Source organism: Monodon monoceros, unplaced genomic scaffold (genome assembly GCF_005190385.1).
Source record: "Monodon monoceros isolate NGI ecotype Baffin Bay Population unplaced genomic scaffold, NGI_Narwhal_1 Super_Scaffold_22, whole genome shotgun sequence".
Taxonomy (NCBI): Eukaryota; Metazoa; Chordata; class Mammalia; order Artiodactyla; family Monodontidae; genus Monodon; species Monodon monoceros.
Genome location: NW_021703779.1, coordinates 109,236,242 through 109,259,073, shown reverse-complemented (window position 1 = coordinate 109,259,073; position 22,832 = coordinate 109,236,242). Strand labels below are relative to the sequence as shown.

At 41.1% G+C, this 22,832-nt stretch overlaps 1 protein-coding gene across 8 annotated transcripts in view; it reads left to right on the top strand.

Annotated features, from left to right (window-relative positions):
• The window catches only part of ENOX2 (ecto-NOX disulfide-thiol exchanger 2), a 284,835-nt gene that overhangs the window by 178,496 nt on the left and 83,507 nt on the right, over nucleotides 1–22,832 (top strand). Inside the window, exons 1-2 of one of the 8 annotated variants that reach the window (XM_029240317.1) lie at nucleotides 15,824–15,840; nucleotides 20,352–20,440. The exons of 6 other annotated variants lie outside the window; for them this stretch is intronic. In XM_029240317.1, the coding sequence (XP_029096150.1) occupies nucleotides 20,392–20,440 (49 nt within the window). In that variant the 5' untranslated portion in view covers nucleotides 15,824–15,840; nucleotides 20,352–20,391. Of the gene's footprint in view, nucleotides 1–15,823; nucleotides 15,841–20,342; nucleotides 20,441–22,832 lie in introns of those variants that run through there. One more of the 8 variants, XM_029240320.1, reaches the window with a different exon arrangement.

The window sequence follows — 22,832 nt, the reverse complement described above, 5'->3', positions numbered from 1 at the left end:
CTCTCTTTCTTTCTTTCTTTCTTTCTTTCTTTCTTTCTTTCTTCTTTCTTTCTTTCTTCCTTCCTTCCTTCCTTCCTTCCTTCCTTCCTTCCTTTCTTCCTTTCTTCCTTTCTTTCTTTCTTCACATGCCCAATTGCCTGAACAGCATTTGTTGAAAATCACTGAATTGGTTTTGCACCTTTTTCAAAAATGATGAATATTTGTTTGGGACACATCTTTTTTACCCCTGACAGTACCACCTCCATTCACATCTCCAAAACTGACAAAAGAGAGTTAAGACAGCCAAGGATGTTATGTCAGTGTGCTTTTTAGTAAATAATACTATATAAATAATAGTAGCTAACATATATGGAGTGTTTCCTATGTGCCAGAAACTTTTCATACCTTATTTTATTTATTCCTCACAACATCCTATAATGCACGTACTATTATTACCATTTTGCAGATGAGAAAACTGACTCAGAGAAGTTAAGTACCTTGCTCATGGTTAGTGGTGAATCTGAGAGTCAAACCCAGATTTTGATTCAGGGCCTATCTTAACCACTAGGCTACCCCTTCTCTCAACACCAGTTCTTCTTGTGCCAGACTGTCCAACCACCCTGCGTAAGAACCAATACTCTAATCTATAATCATTATAATGAGAGCAACAAAGGACTTATTCCTGTTTTGAAAGTGATGGTAAATCTCCACTGGTTTACAACCCCTGGTTTATATCAATGACCTTCTCACTCTTTAGGAAGAAATTCTAACTAGGGCAACAAACCCCTACATGTCACCAATTCCACCTTACCAGCTGCTACAGTATAAACCATCAGACTGCTCTGAGGCAATGCTCCTTTCCACATTCCATTCTTGGCTGTGGGATCCTTCTGTGTGTATATGTGTGTTTATATGTGGGGGACAAAGGGAAAGAGGGAAGGCTAGTGAAGGTTTGCAGGGACTTGGGCCAGGGTCAAGATTGGAAAGAGCAAACAGAGGAAGGGAAGCAGAGGCTATAGTTGGACTGATTTTCTGAAACTCCAATTTGTTAGTTTTCTAGCAAGAGAATCGTAGTATGTAAAATTACTCAAACTTCCCTCTTTCACCCATGTTGCTTGAGATCTTCACCCAAACATGAACATATTGGTGCCCTGGATGATCCAAAAAACCACCTGGAACCCCCTCAATGACCACTCTGGCTAAACACTCTTTATTGAAAACTGCTATGGCTCCAAATGCAGTTGTTATTGCTGTGAGGCCTCAAACATATGGAAAGTGTATATGGAAAACTTCCTAGCAGTTGAGCAGCCTGGCTGATTAGCTGTGATGCTTTTAGTGTCTCTGAATTTGACCTGGGCCAGTGCTTCCTAAATTCTCCAAAGATGACCTTGTATTATGTAAAGGGAACGTTTTTGTTGATTATCAGACCTTGAGGTTCACATTTCCTTATTCTCTCCTACTTAACTGCTTGCCTTCCATTTTGCATTCATTGAGCTTTGGGGAAGCAATATTGTAGTTTGAGCTGGTTGGAGGGGTGGGGAAGCATGAAGGCATAAAGAGGACAAAAGTAGAAAGGTAGTTGTTAATTAACAACACGTGTTTTGGAAAACGTTTTATTCAAATTCAAAAAGAACTCAGCTGCACAAATCCATGGGTAATACAAAAATTATGATGGAGTTTTTTCACTGGTGAAAACCATTCCTCCTCATGGCACTTGGAAAATATCCTGACACACCAACTCCAAATACCTAACTTATATCCTGGTTTCAGAAATTTTTCCAGAATTCATGACATTTTAAGCTGTCTGAAAATGCCTATAAATGTGTCAATGGTAAAGCCAGGGGGAAAACAGGAAAATATTTTATCTCTGGAAGACAACCTTGAGCTATGAAGAAGGGTTCTGTGGGCAATGATAGAGATTTTGAGTTTAATATTCATTGTTTTCTTAAAGAGGGTGGTCAATCTGAGGCTGTTATTACAAATACCCACTTATCCCTTGGAGCACTTGAGCTATAGAACTTCAGGGACAATTTGGACTAGGAATGAGCATAAGCGCTTTGAGTCTCATTGCCTAAGCAGTCTTCAAGTTTCCAATTGCCTTTCTTATCTTGCAGATTCTTTCCTCCTCATTGAAAGAATTCCAATAACTGAAAGGCCACAGGCATTCTAATTAATTTTTTTGTACTGGAAAGCAAGACAGAGAAGTCATCTCCTGCCTCCTGGAAAAATAAGATATTCTTTTCTCTTTAGAAATTGTCTCTGGGGAAAAAGGCCATCCTCCCTACCTGCACTTCCCTCCTAGAAGCATCCCTTTGCATAAGGAAGCACCTTACTTTGATATCTGGGAAGAGGGAGTGAACTGTACTGGTTTGAGAAAATTAGGAAAGAGAAACCACATGGTAATTTAAACAGAGGAAGTTTACTGTAGCTATTAACAATAATGGGGGATTGGCTAGTGAAAAGTAAAGAGAACTGTAAAGAACGTAGGAATAGCAAATATAAGGAACAACCACTATACCGTAAGACTGAGTTAAAGCACCCAAGAGAGAACCCTTCCAAAAGGGATGAGATCCAGACATTGCAGGAGAGGGCACAGCTGTGGTTCGCTGGATAGCAGAGAAATTGCTGTGGTGCTTTGCTGGCAGAACTTTCTGGAATTATGACTCCTGGAACTTTCTAGAAATCTGCCCAGTGGAACTTTTGGAATATCTACCCTCTACAGTGCCAGGAGAGCTGTTCACAGGGAGGTATCTCAACATAAGACACTCCACTACAAAACTGCCTGAGGGAGGGGTACTGGGAGAAGCTTCTGGGTGCTTCTGATTGCCACGTACTACAGAAACTGCAGGCACTGCAGGAACCTAGTGCTGGGAAGGCTGTGTGTGCTGCTGGACATAGGAAACTGGGGGCCTAGGCTGCAGGAGCCTGCCAGGTGAACGCACCAGCACACTGGGACCAGGAAACACAGCTCCTTCCTGCTGAAATGTCTCTCTCGTGCCCCCTACTGACAAAGCTTAACACTGTGCCAGCTGGCAAAGGTAAAATATTTAAAGGGCCAAGAACTCTTTACACAGAGCAAGCAATAAGGGTGAATTTGAAGGTAAGAGGCAACAAATTGATAACTGGCACACCAACCTAGCTCAGGTAATAGTAACTCTCTAATAGTGTTAGCTCCTAGCCCCAGCTCATGTTCTGAGTGGTCTCTCTTCCTCTTACAATTTGGGATGAGGAGATAGAAATCAGTTACCCTTTGTCTCCCTATCTTTTATCGCCTCTCCCCACATCCTATGTAACAACAGCCACAGGGGAAAATAGCAGCTATAGCTCTTATCTCCACTACTCAACCTCTTCTTCTCTGACTACTAAAATCAGGTTACCCTTCAACTCTTTGTTCTCCAGCTACCTTTGCTGTACCAGTTGGGATGGGGACAAGCATTTACTTAATGTCTAACATATAGCAGATTGCAGTAGAGGTGGCAGAGTTCAGTGGTTAAAACCATGGGCTTTGGAGTCAAGCTTGGATTAGAATCCTCACTCTGCTACTTACTGCCTGTGTGATCATGGGCAAGTTGCTTAACTTGTTTGAACCACCATCTCTTCAACTGTAAATGGAGATAATCATACCTGCAACTGAAGAGTGTTGTGAGGATTAGGCATAAGTAATGTACCAAATATAATGCCTGACACCTATTGCTCCTCCATAAAGTGAGAATCATAATAACTCCTGCCTCATAAGGTTGTTGTAAGGGTAACATGCAAATAAAACGCTTAATGCAGTAAGTTACACAGGAAGGTGCTCAATAAGTGATAGCTCTACATAGAGGTGTACCTATCAGGCATTGTGCTATGTACTTTACATTTGTTAATTTGTTTACTGTCTTATTTCCCCTTTGTCTTCCCCCCATTCACCTTAGCCTCCCTACTCTGTGCTTCTGCCTACAGAAGGAACAAAAACAATATTCTTGACCAGCTGACTGCCTGCTGCTCTCATGAGCAAACCTAGACCACCAGCCAGACACTCCTCTCAGCCCAGAGGCCCTCTTGAGATGGAGACAGAAGGGCTTAGTTATTCATTCTGGCTTATGACAAAAGGTCTCCATCCCTTGGCAAAAAACTAATTTCCTTAGTAGTTACACAATTGCTTCTTTGAAGTTGGTTACACACCAAGGGAAGAAAGAGCCAACTCACAGACCTGTAAATCATCCTAAAATCGAAGTCTCATTCTACTTCCAGTCATTAGAGAGAGACTTAGAAGAAAAAGGAAATGAGACTAAATCGTGTTGAAAAGAGCACGTTTTTCTACTGTCAGAGCAATATGCCCCTGGCAGAGTGCAGACCAAGTGACACATACAAAACTCCTGCTTTACTGAAAAAACTTCAGGTGCTTCATAAGCAGCCATTTATACTCATGTATGAATATCTGGTTGGTCTACTGCATAAATGAAATCTCTGGGTAAGACATCTTAACCTTTTTTGAACTCATGCAACTTAGCAGGAGGCAGGGATAAATATAAAAAGTGGAGAAGTCTGTAACTGTCTAATCAGTCTCTCCCACTGGGCATGCTTGTTAGAGCTCTTCCACTCTGTGGAGCCTGAGCCATTATTTGCAGTGTATGTTCCATAGGCATCGATCCTACCCAAGGAGCCACTGCTTCACAAGGAAATCCCATACATAAGGGAAAGGGCTTTGTTTTGTTGGAGATCTCTTTATATTACAGTTGATGAGGAGTGAAGGGGCCATTTCTGGGATATTTCCTTGGAACTCACAAATAAATACTTGTAGCAAGTCCTTTGCCTCCTGGCTACTATGCAACATGCCATTTGAAACTGTTCGTTGCATTTGAAACTGTTCGTTAGTGTGCACTCCAAGTTCCTTTGTACGTCCAACTTGCAATCTTAGAGGTGTCCCAGAAAGTAAACTATACATGATATTCCTGAGCTTTTCTTTTAAACATACATTTGTGAGGATTCCTACTTTGTTGATTCTATTATTGTTGATTGTATTATTTCATTTATTCCTACTTATTTTATTTTATTACTAAGCAAGAATTTCAGGTTTAATACCCCAACACTGGGGTACGCTGAACACTTCATGCCCAATGTTGTTGCTTAGACATTCCTTCCAGGCAGAAACTGTGATTCTGACTCATCCATTTACCCAGCCTATACCTAAGGAAATTTGCAACTGACATCTACTCACAATAGCTAGTATAACTGCAGCCATCACCTCTAGAGAAATAGGAATTAGTCACCTTGCCAGTTTCCCACACATCCTATCCAACTTTCTGAGCAATTTCATTAGCATTCCTACAAAGTAAAATTAACACTAAATGGCAAAGACAAGCTTACCCAAGCCAAGGCCTTGGAATCCAGCCAGTCCCCCAACAGAGAAGCAATTGCTACTCATTGCAACACAGTGAGTGGACATGTACAGGTGGGGATAGATGGCAGTAAGGTGCCTAAGCAGAGACTGCATGTTCACGTGGAGTGGATCTGCTACCCAGAGACCTGGATATTGAACTAGCATAACAAAGGATTTTAAAGGGCACAAAAACATGGCACTTTTATTTCCATTGCTTCTAATGGTTTGAACAAAGAACTCCCTGTTGTCCAGCCTCTGCCATTTTTTAAAAAAAATTTTGCTTTCTCTACTCAAGCAGGAGACAGCAAGCACAGCTACCCAGTCTCCCACTGTATGTCTCTGCTTCCCAGCTACCCCTACCTGACTCACCTTCCATTGCATGGAGTGGAAAAACTATACATGTTGGGATATTTTCCTTTTTAGGCTCAAAACATCACTGAGAGGCATTTTTTAAAATCTCTTTACAGGAACAAAAGAGCATGTTTAACAGATTAAAAGTGATTAGAAGATCATCCCCTGGGAAAACAGAGTAAGAGGAGATAGACTAATATTTCTGTTGAAAAGGGGTTTTTTTGCATTGGGGTTTAATATAAGTGATAACTTTGATCATAATGGTTTTCTTGAACATTAAGACAGATTACTTAAGGAGACTGCAGCTGTGGGTAGGATTATCTGCTTATTATGCTGCATGCCCAGGTGAAGATAGGTCCACAACCTCCAGGCTGATATTCAGCCAATGTGCCCTGGATGGTCATACCAGTTTTAAAATATTGGAAAACTTCTCTTCCAGTTGGTAAATAGGTACTGCCAGGTGCCCCATAAGTGATAACCAGCCATTCCTGCCAATAAATAATCACTGTCCAGATCCCCCCTAAGTGACTGCCTGTCACCCAGGCCATCTTGATCCTCCTGGTATCCTCCAGACTTCCCACAGTCTAGCAATAATGGATTGACCTCTGGCACAACAAGGGGATTTCCTGGGCCCTACTCCAGTGGTAAGGTTCTGTTTGGTTGCTCATGCCATACTGGTGTTTGAATATTTTGAATATCATTCCTAGTTCCCCTGATCTTATTCCCATGACTTCAGATCATTTCTGTAGACAGAACCAACCAGGTAACCAGAGAACCCCTAGTAGAGTTTCTGTTCTGCTCTTATGTAGGCTAGCTTCAGTTAGTGAAAGAAGAAATTAATAGGGAAAATATTAGCAAGATTAACTTGGGGAGAATTTGTATAAAATTTGGGGAAATCATTTTTACTTAAAAAAATAACCAGTAAATACTGTGAGCCACAATTAGTGTCAGGTAGTACAGTGCTGTCAGCAAATTGAAGGAGATCAAACTCGGCTGTTTGTTCATTCACTATGCCATATCCCAGAGCATAGTTAGCAGTATATAAGGTACCATCCCTACCCTCAAAGTTCTTACAACCCAGCAGAGGAAATATCGCAGGTTACCAGATAATTATTCATACAAGGTAAAATACTGATGGCCATTTAGAGAATCGTACTAGCGCTAAGTATCTCTTAGATATGTATTGAATACAATGTCAGCATACTTTGTGTTGTACAAGGGAACCCTCAGACTGGAAAATGTTCAGTTCGTATGAGAAAAAATAAGAGGGGGTTCACTTAGACAAAACCAGACTATCTCTGTGATAGTAAATTAGTACTAACTGTACAATGATGAGTAATATTTAATGCTACAAACCCTGATTACCAAAGAAAAGCTTATTGAAATCAGTACAATGATGCAAAACAGACCATTGAAGGATTCCTTCTGCTCCTGTGATGGAAACAAATTGGATAATTTTGATTCCTTATCATCCTCTATGAAATTGTATTTGCTAATAGAATGCAAATATCATTGGTAAAGAAAGAAGAGCAGAGATGAATAATTATAATGAATGTTCAAATAAAGAGCATCAGATTCAGAAAGTTACATTATTATATTGCCTAAATAAAACCAACCAGGATTTCCCACTGCAAACAGTCAGGCCTTTGTGTATAACACACTTGTTTAAAGTGCAGTGACTAGAACACTTATTCCTCCTAGGTGATGCTGGAGTTGGTACTACTGTCGCAGAGACTTTCTGGAAACCCAATTGAATTCTCCTGTGTGAGGTTCTCTTAGCCATCTCGGAGAGGATGTATCCTTCTTAATTTGTTGGTATCCATTTGGCTTTCTTCATTTCTGGTTAGCAATCTTTTGCTCCAGACTTCCTACCACCAGCTGGAATGGGAAGGGGAATGCAGGCTGATATGTCTCGTACCATCATTAACCCGCTCACCTTCCAGCCTCATGCTGGGGTCTCTGACACTTGCCAAATGGCTTCCCTATGTGAGAAGTTCATAGGGATTGAAGTTGCATCAGTGGGTGGTAGGGAAGGGGCTCCCTAGGTGTCAGACATCACATTTGTCTTACTCTTGCCTCATTCACTGAATCAATTCTCACTGAGTACCTACTGTGCACTAAGTGTAGCCTCTTTTACTTTATTCCTAGAAGTCTATATTCCTTTCCTTTCCCACATGTTTTGGCCAATTCACTGGTATCCTGAAATGCATCAACCTCAATTCTCCCCTCTGATGAGCTTAAGTGGACTTTAATAATCCCTGCTAAATTGTCTTGTGACTCTGTCATATGAATAAAGGCTATGGACTCTAGGTTAGACTGTAAGCATCAAATTAATTTTACTGCAAAGGTCAGGCTGCTCTCCTGGTGTTCTGTTGTGCTTGAAGGTTAGTCACTGCATGCTTGACCAAAACCTTCCTGTCTGAGCTGTATTCAAAACAGATTTCAAGATATAGCCAGATTGAAAGCCAGACATTTGGAGATAAAGACTGTGTACTTTGACCCCCTGGAAAAAGCAAGCAGCTGCAGTGATTTTATATATATATACAATACATCATCATCATCTCCAGGAGATGATAGGCATTAAGCTCAGCACCTCTTGCTCCCAAAGCAAATGTCTGCTCATCTTTTCCACATAGCTGCTCATGTCAGAGGAAAGGAATATTTCTTCCCAAATGACTTCTAAACTTGCTGAGAAGTGCTGCCCCTAGGGAAGCAGGACCTATCAGTGGAGTTTGGCTCAAAAAAAGACATAATCGTATTCAGATAATGGCAGATACCTCTATCCTGGTTCCCTTTAACCTTCATCTGTCTTCCTAATTTACCACGGGTTCTCTCTTTCCAGCTCACCTCTCTTGGCCAAGCCTGTTGTGAGTTCATGCACTCCTGACGTATGTGTCTAATATACTCATCAGTTCAAGTTCTACAAGTAACATTCATGTAATAATAACTTGCCATTTATATTCCTGGAAAAATCCAAAGATGGTATCTGAGGCTCTCAGGTCATATCCAGGCTATTGTCAGAGCTACAATACCTTGAGGCTATAGGGGCTGGGGTCACAAACTTCTTATATCATGACAGTTCCTTTGGGCACAATTGTGGTCTCTTTCAAATTTCCTTAGAAGAGACAGCAATAGTCAATTTTCTATTCCAGAGAATAGAGGGAGATATAGTCAGATTGCAATTCTGAATTTAATTCTTCTCAATGAGAAATTTACAAGTAGACCTAGGGAAGCTCTGTAGTCTTTTGTTCCTTACAACGTTCAGCTTTCACCTGTGACAGTCATACTGCTGACCCACTGTGTGCAGGACGTGTGTGTTCAGTGGTTGAGTTGTTTTCTTTTTTTCTGAGTAATCCTCATCCTCTGCCCAAGTCTCCTATAGCCAGTTGTGTTTGCAAGACAAGGCCAGGTGAGATGTATAGCCTGAGGCTCTGGAGCAGAGGAAAGCAGAAAGTGAAGTGACCCAGGAAGGCATCATCTGGAATACTGAACACCAGCTAAGTCACTAAAACAGATCCAAAATGTTTTTTTTTCAGGAAAATTCAATCCCTCCTTGCAGATACCCTATGAGGGGGCTAACATTCCATCTTGACAGACACATAAGTCAAACACCTTAATTTCTGAAACAGAATGACAGCTTGGCCAGTTTTTATGTCTAATAGCTAAAACATGTGGGCCTCTCTTCAGCCCACAACAGACTGTCTGCCTTCCATGTGCTCACTAGAGCACTCCCTCTTGAATTACCTGCCCTATAGCTCTTAGCTATATATAGGGACACGCCAACCAGATGTGCTTGCCTAAGAAGTGCTGTCTCCAGGAAAGCAGGCCCTATCATCAGTGGAGTCTGGTTCCAAAATGACATGATCATATTCAAATAATGGCAGACACTTCTGTCCTGGTTCCCTATAACCTCATCTGTCCTTCTCATGTACCTCATGCTCTCTCCTGTTCACCTCCTATGTGTACCCTTTTTGTGAGTGCATTCACTGCTGATGGAAATGTCTAATATACTTGTCAGGTTAAGTTCTCCTGGTATCTTTCATGGAGGAACATACCAACATCCCACCTTTAAGATTTTCTTACTCTTTTCCTCTAACCAGTAGGACAGACAGGATTGTCACTTTATACTCAGGCCTCCTATGGAGTCTTGTTCGGTCTTCATTTTGTGTGTGAATTTGCCAACCTCTAGCCCCAAGTAGATTATAAATTATCTGAGGGAAGTAACTGTCTTTTGTTTCTCTCGTATCCCTCTCAGTCTAACAAAAACATAATAGGGGCTCAATAAGTACCGTTTGTTCATTCATGAAACTAGGAAATACTATTCAAATGGACTATACTGTTTCTGGATTCCAGTGTACTCTTTTTTTCTTCTCAGAAATGAAATTTTACTCTGAGGTTGTATTGTACTCTGCCAGAAGTAAAAATGTACTCTGTGGATCTGTGCTTTGAACTACAATCAGATATTCCAATTGTAGTGGCTTAAGGAATCTACGCTTCTCACTGTAGCTGAGAGAGTGGCTGAAAACTCTGATCTACTGCATTCAGTAGGTGCTGCTATCATCAAAGGAGCAGCCCAAAGCCCTTTGCCTCTGTACCTTGGCTCTCTTTCTAACCCAAATTCTGATGTGGGGTGGTCGTACTGCCTCTGCTAATTTTCACTTAACCTCTCCATGCCTCCCTGTTTTCTTCAAAAAAGCCCATCAATATCGACCTGCCTTCCAGGGATGTTTTGAGGACATAATGCTGATAGAAAACATTCTCTATGAGAGAATATTGATGGCAGTTGTTTTGTAGCCACAGGAAGAGAGGGCACTCAGCAGTAATTGGGGGCCATGTTTAGCCACCCAACCAGCCATTATCGTTAGTACTCAGATTGATTCTAATGCATCATAATAATGCAGCTTGTGATCCACATGTAGGGGGGTAATTTATTGTCAGGTGGTGATTGTTAGTAATGACAAGCTGTTTGAACATATTCAGAACATAGTTGTACACATTTCTTGTTTTTCTTTCTTCCTTTGTCTATCCTATTTTCTCCTTTTATATTGCATATTATGGTATTGTTTTTATTCTTTAAATAAGCTTAGTGTCTCAATGAACAACTAGAATACAGGAGACTGATTTGGAAAAGCAGTTTAAGTAGGCAAGTCCAATTTAAGAATGGTGGTGGATTTTATCACTCAGCTTTATTAATGGGCCTCATTCCCACTGTATCGCATTTCTTCCCCCAACACATTCGTATAAAAGCCCTTGCCTCTCCCATTAACCCCTTTGGCTGGTGTTAACTCATTCCTGGGCATTTGTTGCCATAGCTGCAGCCACCCCTCAGCTGGAGCCCTCGTGCGAGCCCCTGCAGAGGCCATGAGGGGCTGGCCTGCTTATTCCAGGCGTCAGCTGTTAGGCGGAGGCCAAGAGCCTTGCAACCTCAGAGGTCAAACAGCCTGTCCCATGTGTTTAAGCCCTGTCTTTTTTTTTTTTTTCTTAGCAGCAGATGGGTATGTGGCTGTCCAGCCTCAAGGCTGGGAAACATGTGTGGGAATATTACCAGCACTCTTCCTCCCTCACCCCCTCCTGGGCACCCAAGCAGGTAGCCTAGCACCATATTCAAAAAGATGATCGATATTTCCACTCTGTTGTTTGAATCTCTTCCTTCAACACCTGCGGCAGCTGTGGGGAATTGTGCACAACTTGTGTCTGTTCACTGAAATAATTGCCAACAGTTTTATGGAGCATCTCGTGTGTATTTTTGCCCGTTTACAGATTTGATTATATCGTTTGTAGAATGGAAACGTTGCTTTCCACTGCTTACTCTCATTCTTATAGATCTTCAAGGAGAGACCCTTTTAAAAACAAAATGGAAATGACATGCAAATGGTTATGTTAATATCACACAGGCAAAAGTCAGGGCCTTCAGAAGGCTCCTCAGGCGCAAACTCATCAGGTGATGAGCACATCTTGTACACATGGCTGAGTCACCAGCCTGCACCGTCCTAAGAGAAATAACCAGGAAGAGAAAATGTTAGATGCCTGTAATGTGTGACTACTTTCTGCCCTAGGCTTCAGCACCGACATAGGCCAGAGCAGACACAACTCTCACACATGCAGATTGGACAGATTCAGTGGGATTTGAGGAAGATGTTCAAAGGTGGAAAGTTTCCACATAGACCAGTAATACAGAGTTGGAAAAGAAATTTTAATTTTGTCTGTGTTGTGCCAGCTTTGCCAGACAGGTGGCAAGGATAAATCTGTGGATTCGCTCCAGACTTTAGAAATTCATAACCAACTAGTCCTTTACCTTGACTTTAACAGCACTGATATCATAGCATCAACAACAGCAGCAGAGCCACAGCAACATTAACAGCTAACATTTATGGAGTATCCTATACCCTTCAAAATACTTTTACAATAAATATCTCTTGTTTAAACATCTCACCAACCCTGTAAGATCAGTATTATTGCTGTCTGTGTTTTTGAGATGAGGGAACCAAAGCTCAGAAACATTAAGTGACTTGCCCAAAGTCACATAGCTGGCAAATAACCTACCTTCTGACCCCAAAACCCTGAGGTACCCCTGCTAGGCAATACACACAGCCCTGTCACCCTGCTCACTAGCCCATTGCCACCGCCATGTCCCCAGATCTCTGGGTAAACAAGTTAAGACCCATGCAGGGATTTGCTTGAAAAACAAAAGGAAAGTAGCCTTGTTACAAAAGAATTACTGACTCTCCGTATGGGTTCACTACTAAATGATACCTTTGACACTTGTGTTTGTTCATGCATTACCAACTACTGGGCAAGATGGAGGTGGGTGGGGGAAGCCAGGGAGAGGGGAGGGATATGAAGGAGAACACCACAAATTAAAGCTCCTGGCAACTGAAGAATCCTTCCGAAATTCAGATAAAACATTTCTGAAGAGACAGAGTCATTATACATAGTACTACTATAAAGATAAGCAAGGAATAATTAACACAAAATTCAGAATAGTGGTTATCTCCGAGGGGAGATAGAAGGAATTACAGGAGGGGCACACAGTGGCCTTTAAAGGTAATAGTTATATTCTTTTTCTTCAACTGCATGTCGGATATACAATTTTCATTGCACCGTAGTTTTTTATACTTCACACTTGTCTCTTATAAATTCCTCTTTGTACCTACTCAATATTTAATTTTTAAAAAATAGAAGAAAGTGTGAATCAGTGGAAAAATAGGATTTGATATACAGAAATCAACTTTACATTTTTAAGGAACACTGCTCTTGAAAGCTAAGTGCACTTTGATAAAATCCTTAGCCAGCTTGCTCTGACAGCGTCTTCCAGTGACATACCAGTTAGCTTCTCAAGAAGTTGTGATTTGTGAGGAGGGCATGCTTTCCCAGAATTTTGGTAGGGTCGTTGAGCATTTCAGCTGCCTTGCCCCTCCCTTCTCATCCCCTTCTTTTTGACAGTGAACTTCTAGCTTCTGGAAGAGGAAAGAACAGTGGCATGGTCATTTGGGAATTTGAAGTTAAGTGCTTGAACTGTAACTGTGGATTTATGGGTTGTTACCCAAAGACATATTATCTTTAGGCTTTCCTTGGTGTTGGACCTGACAGAGAATGCAGTCAACGAGTGGGCTTGTGTATTTATTTTCATCACTGGTTGGTTTCTCTCTGGCCAGTCTAGGCATGCTGTAAGCACAGGCTGACAGGAATTATGGCTTTTCTTCATGTGGAAATAAGTGGATAAGCAAATACTCTCAGCCTTATTTTGTTTCCAATTCATTATTTACAGGGAATTCACCCTTTGTAATCATTTTCAAATCAAATTTGCTCTACCAATCCCTGTAAGGTTTGCTCTGGAGATCATCACCAATGTAGACGTCTTTTATTTTTTAACCTCTTTTGTCTCCTCCATGTTAATGCCAATTAAAAAAAAAAGAAATACAAATGGATTAAAGGTGATGTCACTAGTGGCCTGGAGATTCACTCAGGAAGAAAATTTAAGTTACAGCAGAAATGGATAAAAGGAAAGCAAGTCAATAACTCACATGTGTTTGCTATTCAGACTACTATTGCTGTATTAAAATATTCAGGAGAGCTATTGAATTAAGTGGGGAAAAAATACATCATATATAAGATAGATTCCAGGAAAGGCACTATTGTTAATACTGTTCCAGAATCACAAACCGTTGACCAAATCACTTGCATATGGATTATTCCTGGAGTAGGCTGACACATACAGTGGGTGTCCCCTGCTCAGCTGTCACAGAGGTCACAGCCATGACCTTCCTTTCTAACCTCCCTTTGTCTTACTGGAAAGCTTGCCATGAAGAGCAACCTCTTCTCCTGCCTACCACATTGCCTCCCATCCTGGTCATGGATAATCGAGACGTAATACTAAGTTATTCTGGTTTTCTTTCACCACAGATGGGGTGATCACAAAAGAGAGCCTGGATGCAATGCCATCCATGCTTTTGGAGAAAAAAGCAAGTGGGTTTTGGCAGCAGATCTGATGGGTTTGTGGTATGTATATACAGTGGGGGCGGAGGGTAACACCAGAAAATCTTTTGAGGATTTTATTACCAGTACCACTTTTAGAAAATGCATCGATCAGATGAGAGGCATATAAATTAGTCCTGCTTTTCTTTCTAGCAGTGCTCTTGGTAAATAATTGGTTAAAGAGAAGCCATCTTATTCTTTTTTGTTTAAATATATTCCCCACTGTTATTAATGGCTGGTTCCTATACTGGTACTTTCCTGCCCTTTTCACCTGAAGTAATCATAACACTCCCCTCTCTCCTCACCCACAATGGCCCCTGCTTTCCATAAGATATCAGAGGTAATACCCACTATGGTTAATATATTAATAATAATTACTGGCATTCTACTTATTAAGCTAGGCATTGCAGTGGGTCTTTTTTTTCACATATTTTCTCCTTTAACCCTTACCACAACCCAATGAGATAGGTACTTGTTATTATCATTTTTCAGACGTGGAAAACGAAGAACAGAGACATTAAGTCACTTTCTTAGCATCACACAGATAATAAGTTTCGGGCCAAGATTAGAACTTGGATCTAATCCAAAGAGCATGATCCTAACTACTGTTACAACCCCATTTTTTCTTCATTCAAGGTCACACAGCATTAAGGGTTGAGAGTTTGTTATTCTTAGTCTGGCCAAAGGCATGATGGGGATTGCTGGAAGTGTGTTGCAGTTTTCAAAAAAACCTCAATCATTTTGAAAAATGAAGGGTAGTGGGGATGGTGTGAAGTTCTGTATAGTAAAGTCTATTGTTTTCTGATTATTTGTCAAATTGAGGTGGAGTTTGAAAATTCAAGTTAGGCTGCCTATAGAGGTGAAGAAGCTAGAAAGGGGCCAGGGCTGCTGGCCCAAAGCAGAGCCATTAGTCACTGCCTCCTGCGGCTGTATGTGTATATATAGCATTGCCCTTAGTATTTGAGGATGACTCTGCTGAGGCAGCTAGTTCTCAAGCCAAAGTTCCCATTATCAGTAGGATTTAACACTTGACTTGTTTATAGTGGTCATGGCCAGTGTCCTACCCCCCCGACTTAGACCATGGCCTTGCAGCCAGTGACTTGCAAAGCAAGTCAACAACATAGGCTAATACCCATCCTCTCAGAGTCCAACGAACTGGAGAACACAAAATGACTCCAGTTTTTTAACATTCTACTTTTAGGAGCAAGGAATAATAAGTAAACTGATATGGAAAATATTCTCCACTCATGCCCATCCCCGCAAATAAGAACAATTTCTATTCTAGGTTTTAGACTTAGCACAAATACAACCTTATCTCCTACACTTTTAAGATATCCACAGTACCATAATTGACTTATATTTCAAAACTCACTTTAAAATAACCTTCTCCAGCTTAACATCACTTCCTCTATGCTCCCCTCCCTCCTCCACCACCACCTCTCGTCCTAGCAAAGTGGCTACCTCCCCTTTCTTCATATCTGTTTACCCATTATCAAACAATAATTTTGTTTTCGCGTTTGTCTCTCCCATTAGTCTATGAACCCTTCAAAGGGCAGAGAAACATGGATTTTTCACCTTGGTACCATCAAACGCTGTGTGGATTTAACATGTTTGTTAAATTAATATTCAGAATGTATCCTGAAGCCCTGCCATAACCTCACTCAAAGATTCAGGTACACCTAGCACATATTGACCACCTGTGTTGTTTTTACCACAACCCTGGGAAAGGGGTGGTACCATTCTTATTTATAGATGAGAAAACAAACTCTGTTTCTCAAATTTGTAGTGGGAATAAGAGTTATCTAGGGTGCTTGTTCAACAGGCAGATTCCCCAGCGCCACCCAGATGAAAACCTCAGCCAGGGACCCTGGAACTTGGCTATTTAGCAAGCGCTGCAGGTGATTCTGGTGCACATGGTTGGAATGCACTTGGACAAACATGGGTGTAAGTGATTGCTGCACTGCAAGTAAATAGTGGAGCCAGAGTTCAAACTCAGCCCTCCTAGTTCCAGATCTAGCCCATGCTATATTTATCTTTGTTGTACTCTATCTCCTATGGCAAGGAAGTGGACTGAAACATGTTGGAAAGATTTTCAGCAAAAAGGGCTAAAGCAAAACGGCTTGTAGATTAACCCCAGGGCTGTTTATTTTTTGCTCCTCCAAGAGATCTTGCCAGACTTCCAACAGCATAGCAGCAGGTTTGCCAAATCATCTCTTATGCAACTTACCTCAGAAAAGCATTGACCACAGGACTTTGGGAACTTTCAGAGTTTATGCTTCTAATTTGTTCTTTTTCCATTTCCCCCTCCACCACCGACCATGCCATTAACCTAAAGAGCATGCTCAGTACCTGAAATGCAATTAGTTGATTTGTTAAATATTAAGATTTATAGTTGAAAACCAGTAGCTACAATATTTGGGACCTGACAGTAATATTAATGTGTCTGTTTCAAAACTAGGAAAAGAAATGTGAGGCTTAACAGGCCAATTAGTGGAGATGTTAAAGTAGCTGATATATGGTAGTATTTTTTGTGGCCCAATTATTCTTTTGGTGCTTTTTAAAAATATTTATTAATTAATTAATTTATTTATTTATTTTGGCTGCACTGGGTCTTAGTTGCGGCACACAGGATCTTCATTGCGGCATGCGGGATCTTTAGTTGCAGCATGTGGACTCTTAGTTGCGGCATGCAGGTTTCTTAGTTGCAGCATGTGGGCTTCTTAGTTGTGGCACATGGGCTTCTTAGTTGCAGCACGTGGGCTTCTTAGTTGTGGCATGCAGACTCAGTTGCAGCATGTGGACTCCTAGTTGCGGCATGCAGACTCAGTTGCAGCATGCAGGTTTCTTAGTTGCGGCATGCGGACTCTTAGTTGCAGCATGCAGGCTTCTTAGTTGTGGCACGTGGGCTTCTTAGTTGCAGCATGTGGGCTTCTTAGTTGTGGCACGTGAGCTTCTTAGTTGCAGCATGTGGACTCTTAGTTGCAGCATGTGGACTTCTTAGTTGTGATATGTGGACTTCTCAGTTGCGGCATGCATGCAGGATCTAGTTCCCCGACCAGGGATCGAACCTGGGCCCCCTGCATTGGGAGCATGGAGTCTTACCCACTGGAACACCAGGGAAATCCCTGGTGTTCTTTATCTAAATGTTAGGTGAGGAAATGTGGAATGAATGTGATGATGTAATCCTAAAGACTAAGACTAATGGCCACAGTCAACCATTCACCCTAGACCTGAGTAATATGAGTTCACTGGTATCTCAGAAGCCCAAGAAACCAGGAGTGAGAAATTATGGACCGTAGTGTGGAAAGGCCCAAGAGAGCCTCTCTAGTACAGCTAGCCACTGCTCTTACTGACTGAGGAAGCCCTCCAAGGTTCCCATGGTGGAGCCTGCTGGTTTTCTAGGACTCCTACATCTGACTTCAACCTATTCTCCTGGCTCACATTCAGCTAATAACCTTGAAGTGACAAGCACTATCTCTGAGGTTCCTCAACTCACTCGTGCCAGCCCATCTTGAAATAACAAAGGAGGCCCCTGGCTCCAGCTTAGGGAAGTGGGAGGAGAGACCCTCACATGGCAGCTGAGTGGTTTCTTTCTTAAACAGAAAAAAAAAGGAAGGGAAAGATAAAGGAAGTGGGGTTAAATCATGACTGAGTACATGCTCTGTGTCTCAGGTTCTGTGTACTTTATACTGTAGTGACAGGATATAGCTCAGTGGCTAAAAGTGTGGGCTCTGGAGCCATACTGCCTGAATCTGAATTTCACCTCCAGCATCAACTCCACCTGTGACCCTGGGCAACTTCCTAACTTCTTTGTGTTCCATTTTCTTTATCTGTAAATTGGGTCTAATGATAAATCTTACCTATCTCATAGTGTTGTTATGTGGATTAGATTAAATAATAATATAAAGCCTTGAAACAGTGTTTGGTACATAATAAGCATTTAATCAATATTAGGGATCAACATTATTATCATTAGCTTAGTACATGAAAGATAGGTATCATTATCTCTAACTGAAGGTGAATAAACGTGCTAGAGTTTTCAAAACTTGCCTAAAATCACACAGCTTGTAAAAGAACCAAGACATGATTTGAGATCTGTCTGGCCCCAAGATCTGTACTCCTCCCACTATACCCTGTTCCCTTCATAAATGTAGGGTATATGCTGTGAGTTCCTTGAAGAGATGTATGCCAAAACTTTTGGCCTTCTTCTTCCTCACTACACCCCCACTGCAACTGCCATCTGGAGGGCTGGCTTGGTGCCCTGGCTTCTTATACACCTAGTTTAAAACCTTGAACATTCTTATAACTGCTCCAATATGGAGGTGGCTCTCTCCAAGACCCCTTGGCTTATAGACTAGAACAGTGAGTCTTCCAGCATGGGGGTTAGTTTGTGAAAGCACCCTCTAACCTGAGGTTCTCATCTGCATACCTTGAGGATCAAGCTACTCTTTCCCACCCCCAACCCCACCACACTCACAGCTCCTGTGAGAATAATTACCTACTATATGGGCTAGCATAAAAACCTTTCCCTTTCCCTTTTATTTTTTCTTTTTCCTCTCCTTCCCTCCCCCTCCCCAAGGAAGAATATATTATGGCATCCTGATCCCCTTGAGTGGCTCTTTGATTCATCCTTGGTAACACTCATAAGGAGATAAAGCCCTCGCTTGCCTGATAGCGTCATCTCTCTCAAGCCTCCTGGGAGCCTTGTATTAAAGCCCCCGTCAATTCTCTCACCCTGCATAGCCATGATGCAAGCTGTGGCGTCACTGCTGGTGATGTCTGTGGTCAGAGAGAGAGGTGCCCAGGGCTTCAGTGCCTTGCTCACAAACAATAATGGATTGTTAATTCTCAAAGAAAATGAAGAAGGATTCAAAATAACACCTACAACGCACAATATTACTTCCTGAGCAATAAATACCAAACAGAAGATAAACCCTTGAGCCCTAGGCTTAACATAGACCCAAAACATGAGTTATCCTGCTGTTTCCTTTCCCTTAGCCAGAGAACAGAAAATACAATGTTATTGAGTTCTAGGACACCCCATCCTGACCTTGTGCCATAATCTTCCACAACATATACTTCTTGTATGTCTACTGTATGCAAGGTCCTGTGTGATATGCTGGAGATGGGGTTTTCTTCTGTATTCCACACAAGCATTTTCTACACTTCTCTCTTTTCCTTTGTCATGGTATTCCTAGTGCTATTTCCAGGACCACTCTCAAAACAGTACCCCATCAGCCTTCCACAGCACCTGGATTCCTCACCATAAGGATAATTTCTTTGGCGTGAAGCATAAAATTAACCTTGCTAAAAATGTTAATAGATTCCTGGTTGAGGATGGGAGGGGTGTGATCAGATTAGTCTTAGCACAGTGGTGTAAGGGTGTAGGGCATAAGCTGCAGAAGTTGGGATTGGCTGCACATGTGGTGGACAGGAAGGAAGTGTAAAGAAACCAGGAGTATAAGGCACCCTCCAGTAAGAACATATGAAAATTGCTACAATAGAGCTGGGTTTGTTAAACTTGGCACTATTGGCATTTGGGGTCAGATAATTGTTTGGTGGTGGGGGGTTGTCCTGTACGTTGTAGGGTGTTTAGCAGTATCCCTGAACTCTACCCACTAGATGTCAGTAGCACCTCCTCACTCCCAGTTGTGACAACCAAAGGTGTTTTCAAATATTACCAAATGTCCCTGGGAGGGAAGGTAAACTCAGCCCCCATTAAGAATCACTACAATACAGGACATGGGGAGCACCCATCTGTAATGATGAGCTCTATAGCCCTCCCAGCTCAAATATTCTCTAACCTTCTGACTCCTTTAGTTTTGTATAAGATAGTGGTTAAGAGCATGAACTGTGGAGCCAGATTGCCTGGGTTTGAATCCCAGCTCCACTGCAAGCTAATGTATGACCATGGACAGGTTGCTTAACCTCTCTGTTCCTGCTACCTCATCAGTAAAATGAGGATAATGAGAGGTCCTACTTCACAGGGTTATGAGTTTTTAATTAATGTACATAAAGTGTCTAGGAGAATGCCTGGCACATAAGAATTAAAGAAGTGTTAACTATTATTAATCTTGTTATAATTACTATCATTAATACTATCATTCACCATTTATCTAAGTCCTAGTACGTTCCAGAGTCCTGATGTCTCACCCATGTTTGACCCACTATTTTCCTTCTGCAGAAATGACTAGAGAGCTAAATCCACGGTTCAGGACCACACAATGCCAAGAAATTTTAAATGGCTATGGGTCTATGAAATAGGCATTGCAGGTAAGCCCTACTTTGTACAATTACTGAGTTCTTAGACTTCACTTATTTAAAAGCCAACTTACTGGCACATACTTTGAGCTAGTCACTGTAGAATACACAAAAGTAAATGAGGTTTATATCCCCTGCCCTCAAGGTGCTAACAAATATAGCTGCTACATGCACATTTATTTTAGTAAATTTAATAACCTTACATTCTCAAAGTAATTCCAATCATTGCCTTCTTACCTATGAAGAATTTTTCTGTGATGAAAATTATCTCCCCATCTCCAGACTTATCTTTCTTAAAGTTAGTATTTCCGTAATCGTGATTCTCTTACATTATCAGCATGTTCAGATTATAATACCCCAAATTATCACCATGTTATCTTCATCTGTCTCTCTCTCCATTTAAAATATTCATAAGAAACTCACTAAAATATTTTTTATCTTAATACAACAACAGAATAGCTTGGCATTACAATACAATAACTAAATAGCTTGGCATCTGCTTCTGGGAAGAACAGTGTCTGTGCAAGACTCCCTTATATATATACTCATAGATTTCCTTATTAATTTGTTTTAAATTGTTTGCTAAACATCTTCTCTATATCAGACACAGTTTGTATGCACTAGGAATAACAAGGAGGAGTAAGAGACTTCAAAGTCTAGGAGGAGAGACAGCCACAGAAAAAGGGGACAAAAATATAATGTAGTAGCTGCAATAGTAATGTTGTTTTCTGTTTTGTTTTGTTTTGTTTTTTAAACATCTTTATTGGAGTATAATTGCTTTACAATGGTGTGTTAGCTTCTGCTGTATAACAGAGTGAATCACCTATACTTATACATACATCCCCATATCTCCTCCCTCTTGCATCTCCCTCCCACCCTCCCTATCACACCCCTCTAGGTGGACACAAAGCACCGAGCTGATCTCCCAGTGCTATGCGGCTGCTTCCCACTAGCTATCTATTTTACATTTGGTAGTGTATATATGTCCATGTCACTCTATCACTTCGTCCCAGCTTACTCTTCCCCCTCCCCAAGTCCTCAAGTCCATTCTCTATGTCTTCGTCTTTATTCCTGTCCTGCCCCTAGGTTCTTCAGAACCTTTTTTTATTTTAGATTCCATATATATGTGTTAGCATATGGTATTTGTTTTCCTCTTTCTGACTTACTTCACTCTGTATGACAGTCTCTAGGTCCAACCAGCTCACTACAAATAACCCAATTTCGTTTCTTTTTAGGGCTGAGTAATATTCCATTGTGTATACGTGCCACATCTTCTTTATCCATTCATCCGATGATGGACACTTAGGTTGCTTCCATGTCCTGGCTATTGTAAATAGAGCTGCAATGAACATTGTGGTACATGACTCTTTTTGAGTTATGGTTTTCTCAGGGTATATGCCCAGTAGTGGGATTGCTGGGTCGTATGGTAGTTCTATTTTTAGATTTTTGAGGAACCTCCATATTGTTCTCCATAGTGGCTATATCAATTTACATTCCCATTAGCAGTGCAAGAGTGTTCCCTTTTCTCCACACCCTCTCCAGCATTTATTGTTTGTAGATTTTTTGATGATGGCCATTCTGACCAGTGTGAGGTGATATCTCATTGAAGTTTTCATTTGCATTTCTCTAATGATTAATGATGTTGAGCATTCTTTCATGTGTTTGTTGACAGTCTGTATATCTTCTTTGGACAAATGTCTATTTAGGTCTTCTGCCCATTTTTGGATTGGGTTGTTTGTTTTTGTGACATTAAGCTGCATGAGCTGCTTGTAAATTTTGGAGATTAATCCTTTGTCAGTTGCTTCATTTGCAAATACTTTCTCCCATTCTGAGAGTTGTCTTTTCATCTGGTTTATGGTTTCCTTTGCTGTGCAAAGGCTTTTAAGTTTCATTAGGTCCCATTTCTTTATTTTTGTTTTTATTTCCATTCCTCTAGGAGGTGGGTCAAAAAGCATCTTGCTGTGATTTATGTCATAGACTGTTCAGCCTATGTTTTCCTCTAAGAGTTTATAGTGTCTGGCTGTACATTTAGGGGCATTTTGAGTTTATTTTTGTGTATAGTGTTAGGGAGTGTTCTAATTTCATTCTTTTACATATAGCTGTCCAGTTTTCCCAGCACCACTTATTGAAGAGGCTGTCTTTTCTCCATTGTATATTCTTGCCTCCTTTATCAAAGTTAAGGTGACCATATATGCATGGGTTTATCCCTGGGCTTTCTATCTTGTTCCATTGATCTATATTTCTGTTTTTGTGCCAGTACCATACTGTCTTGATTACTGTAGCTTTGTAGTATAGTCTAAAGTCAGGGAGCCTGATTCCTCCAGCTGTGTTTTTCGTTCTCAAGATTGCTTTGGCTATTCAGGGTCTTTTGTATTTCCATACAAATTGTGAAATTTTTCGTTCT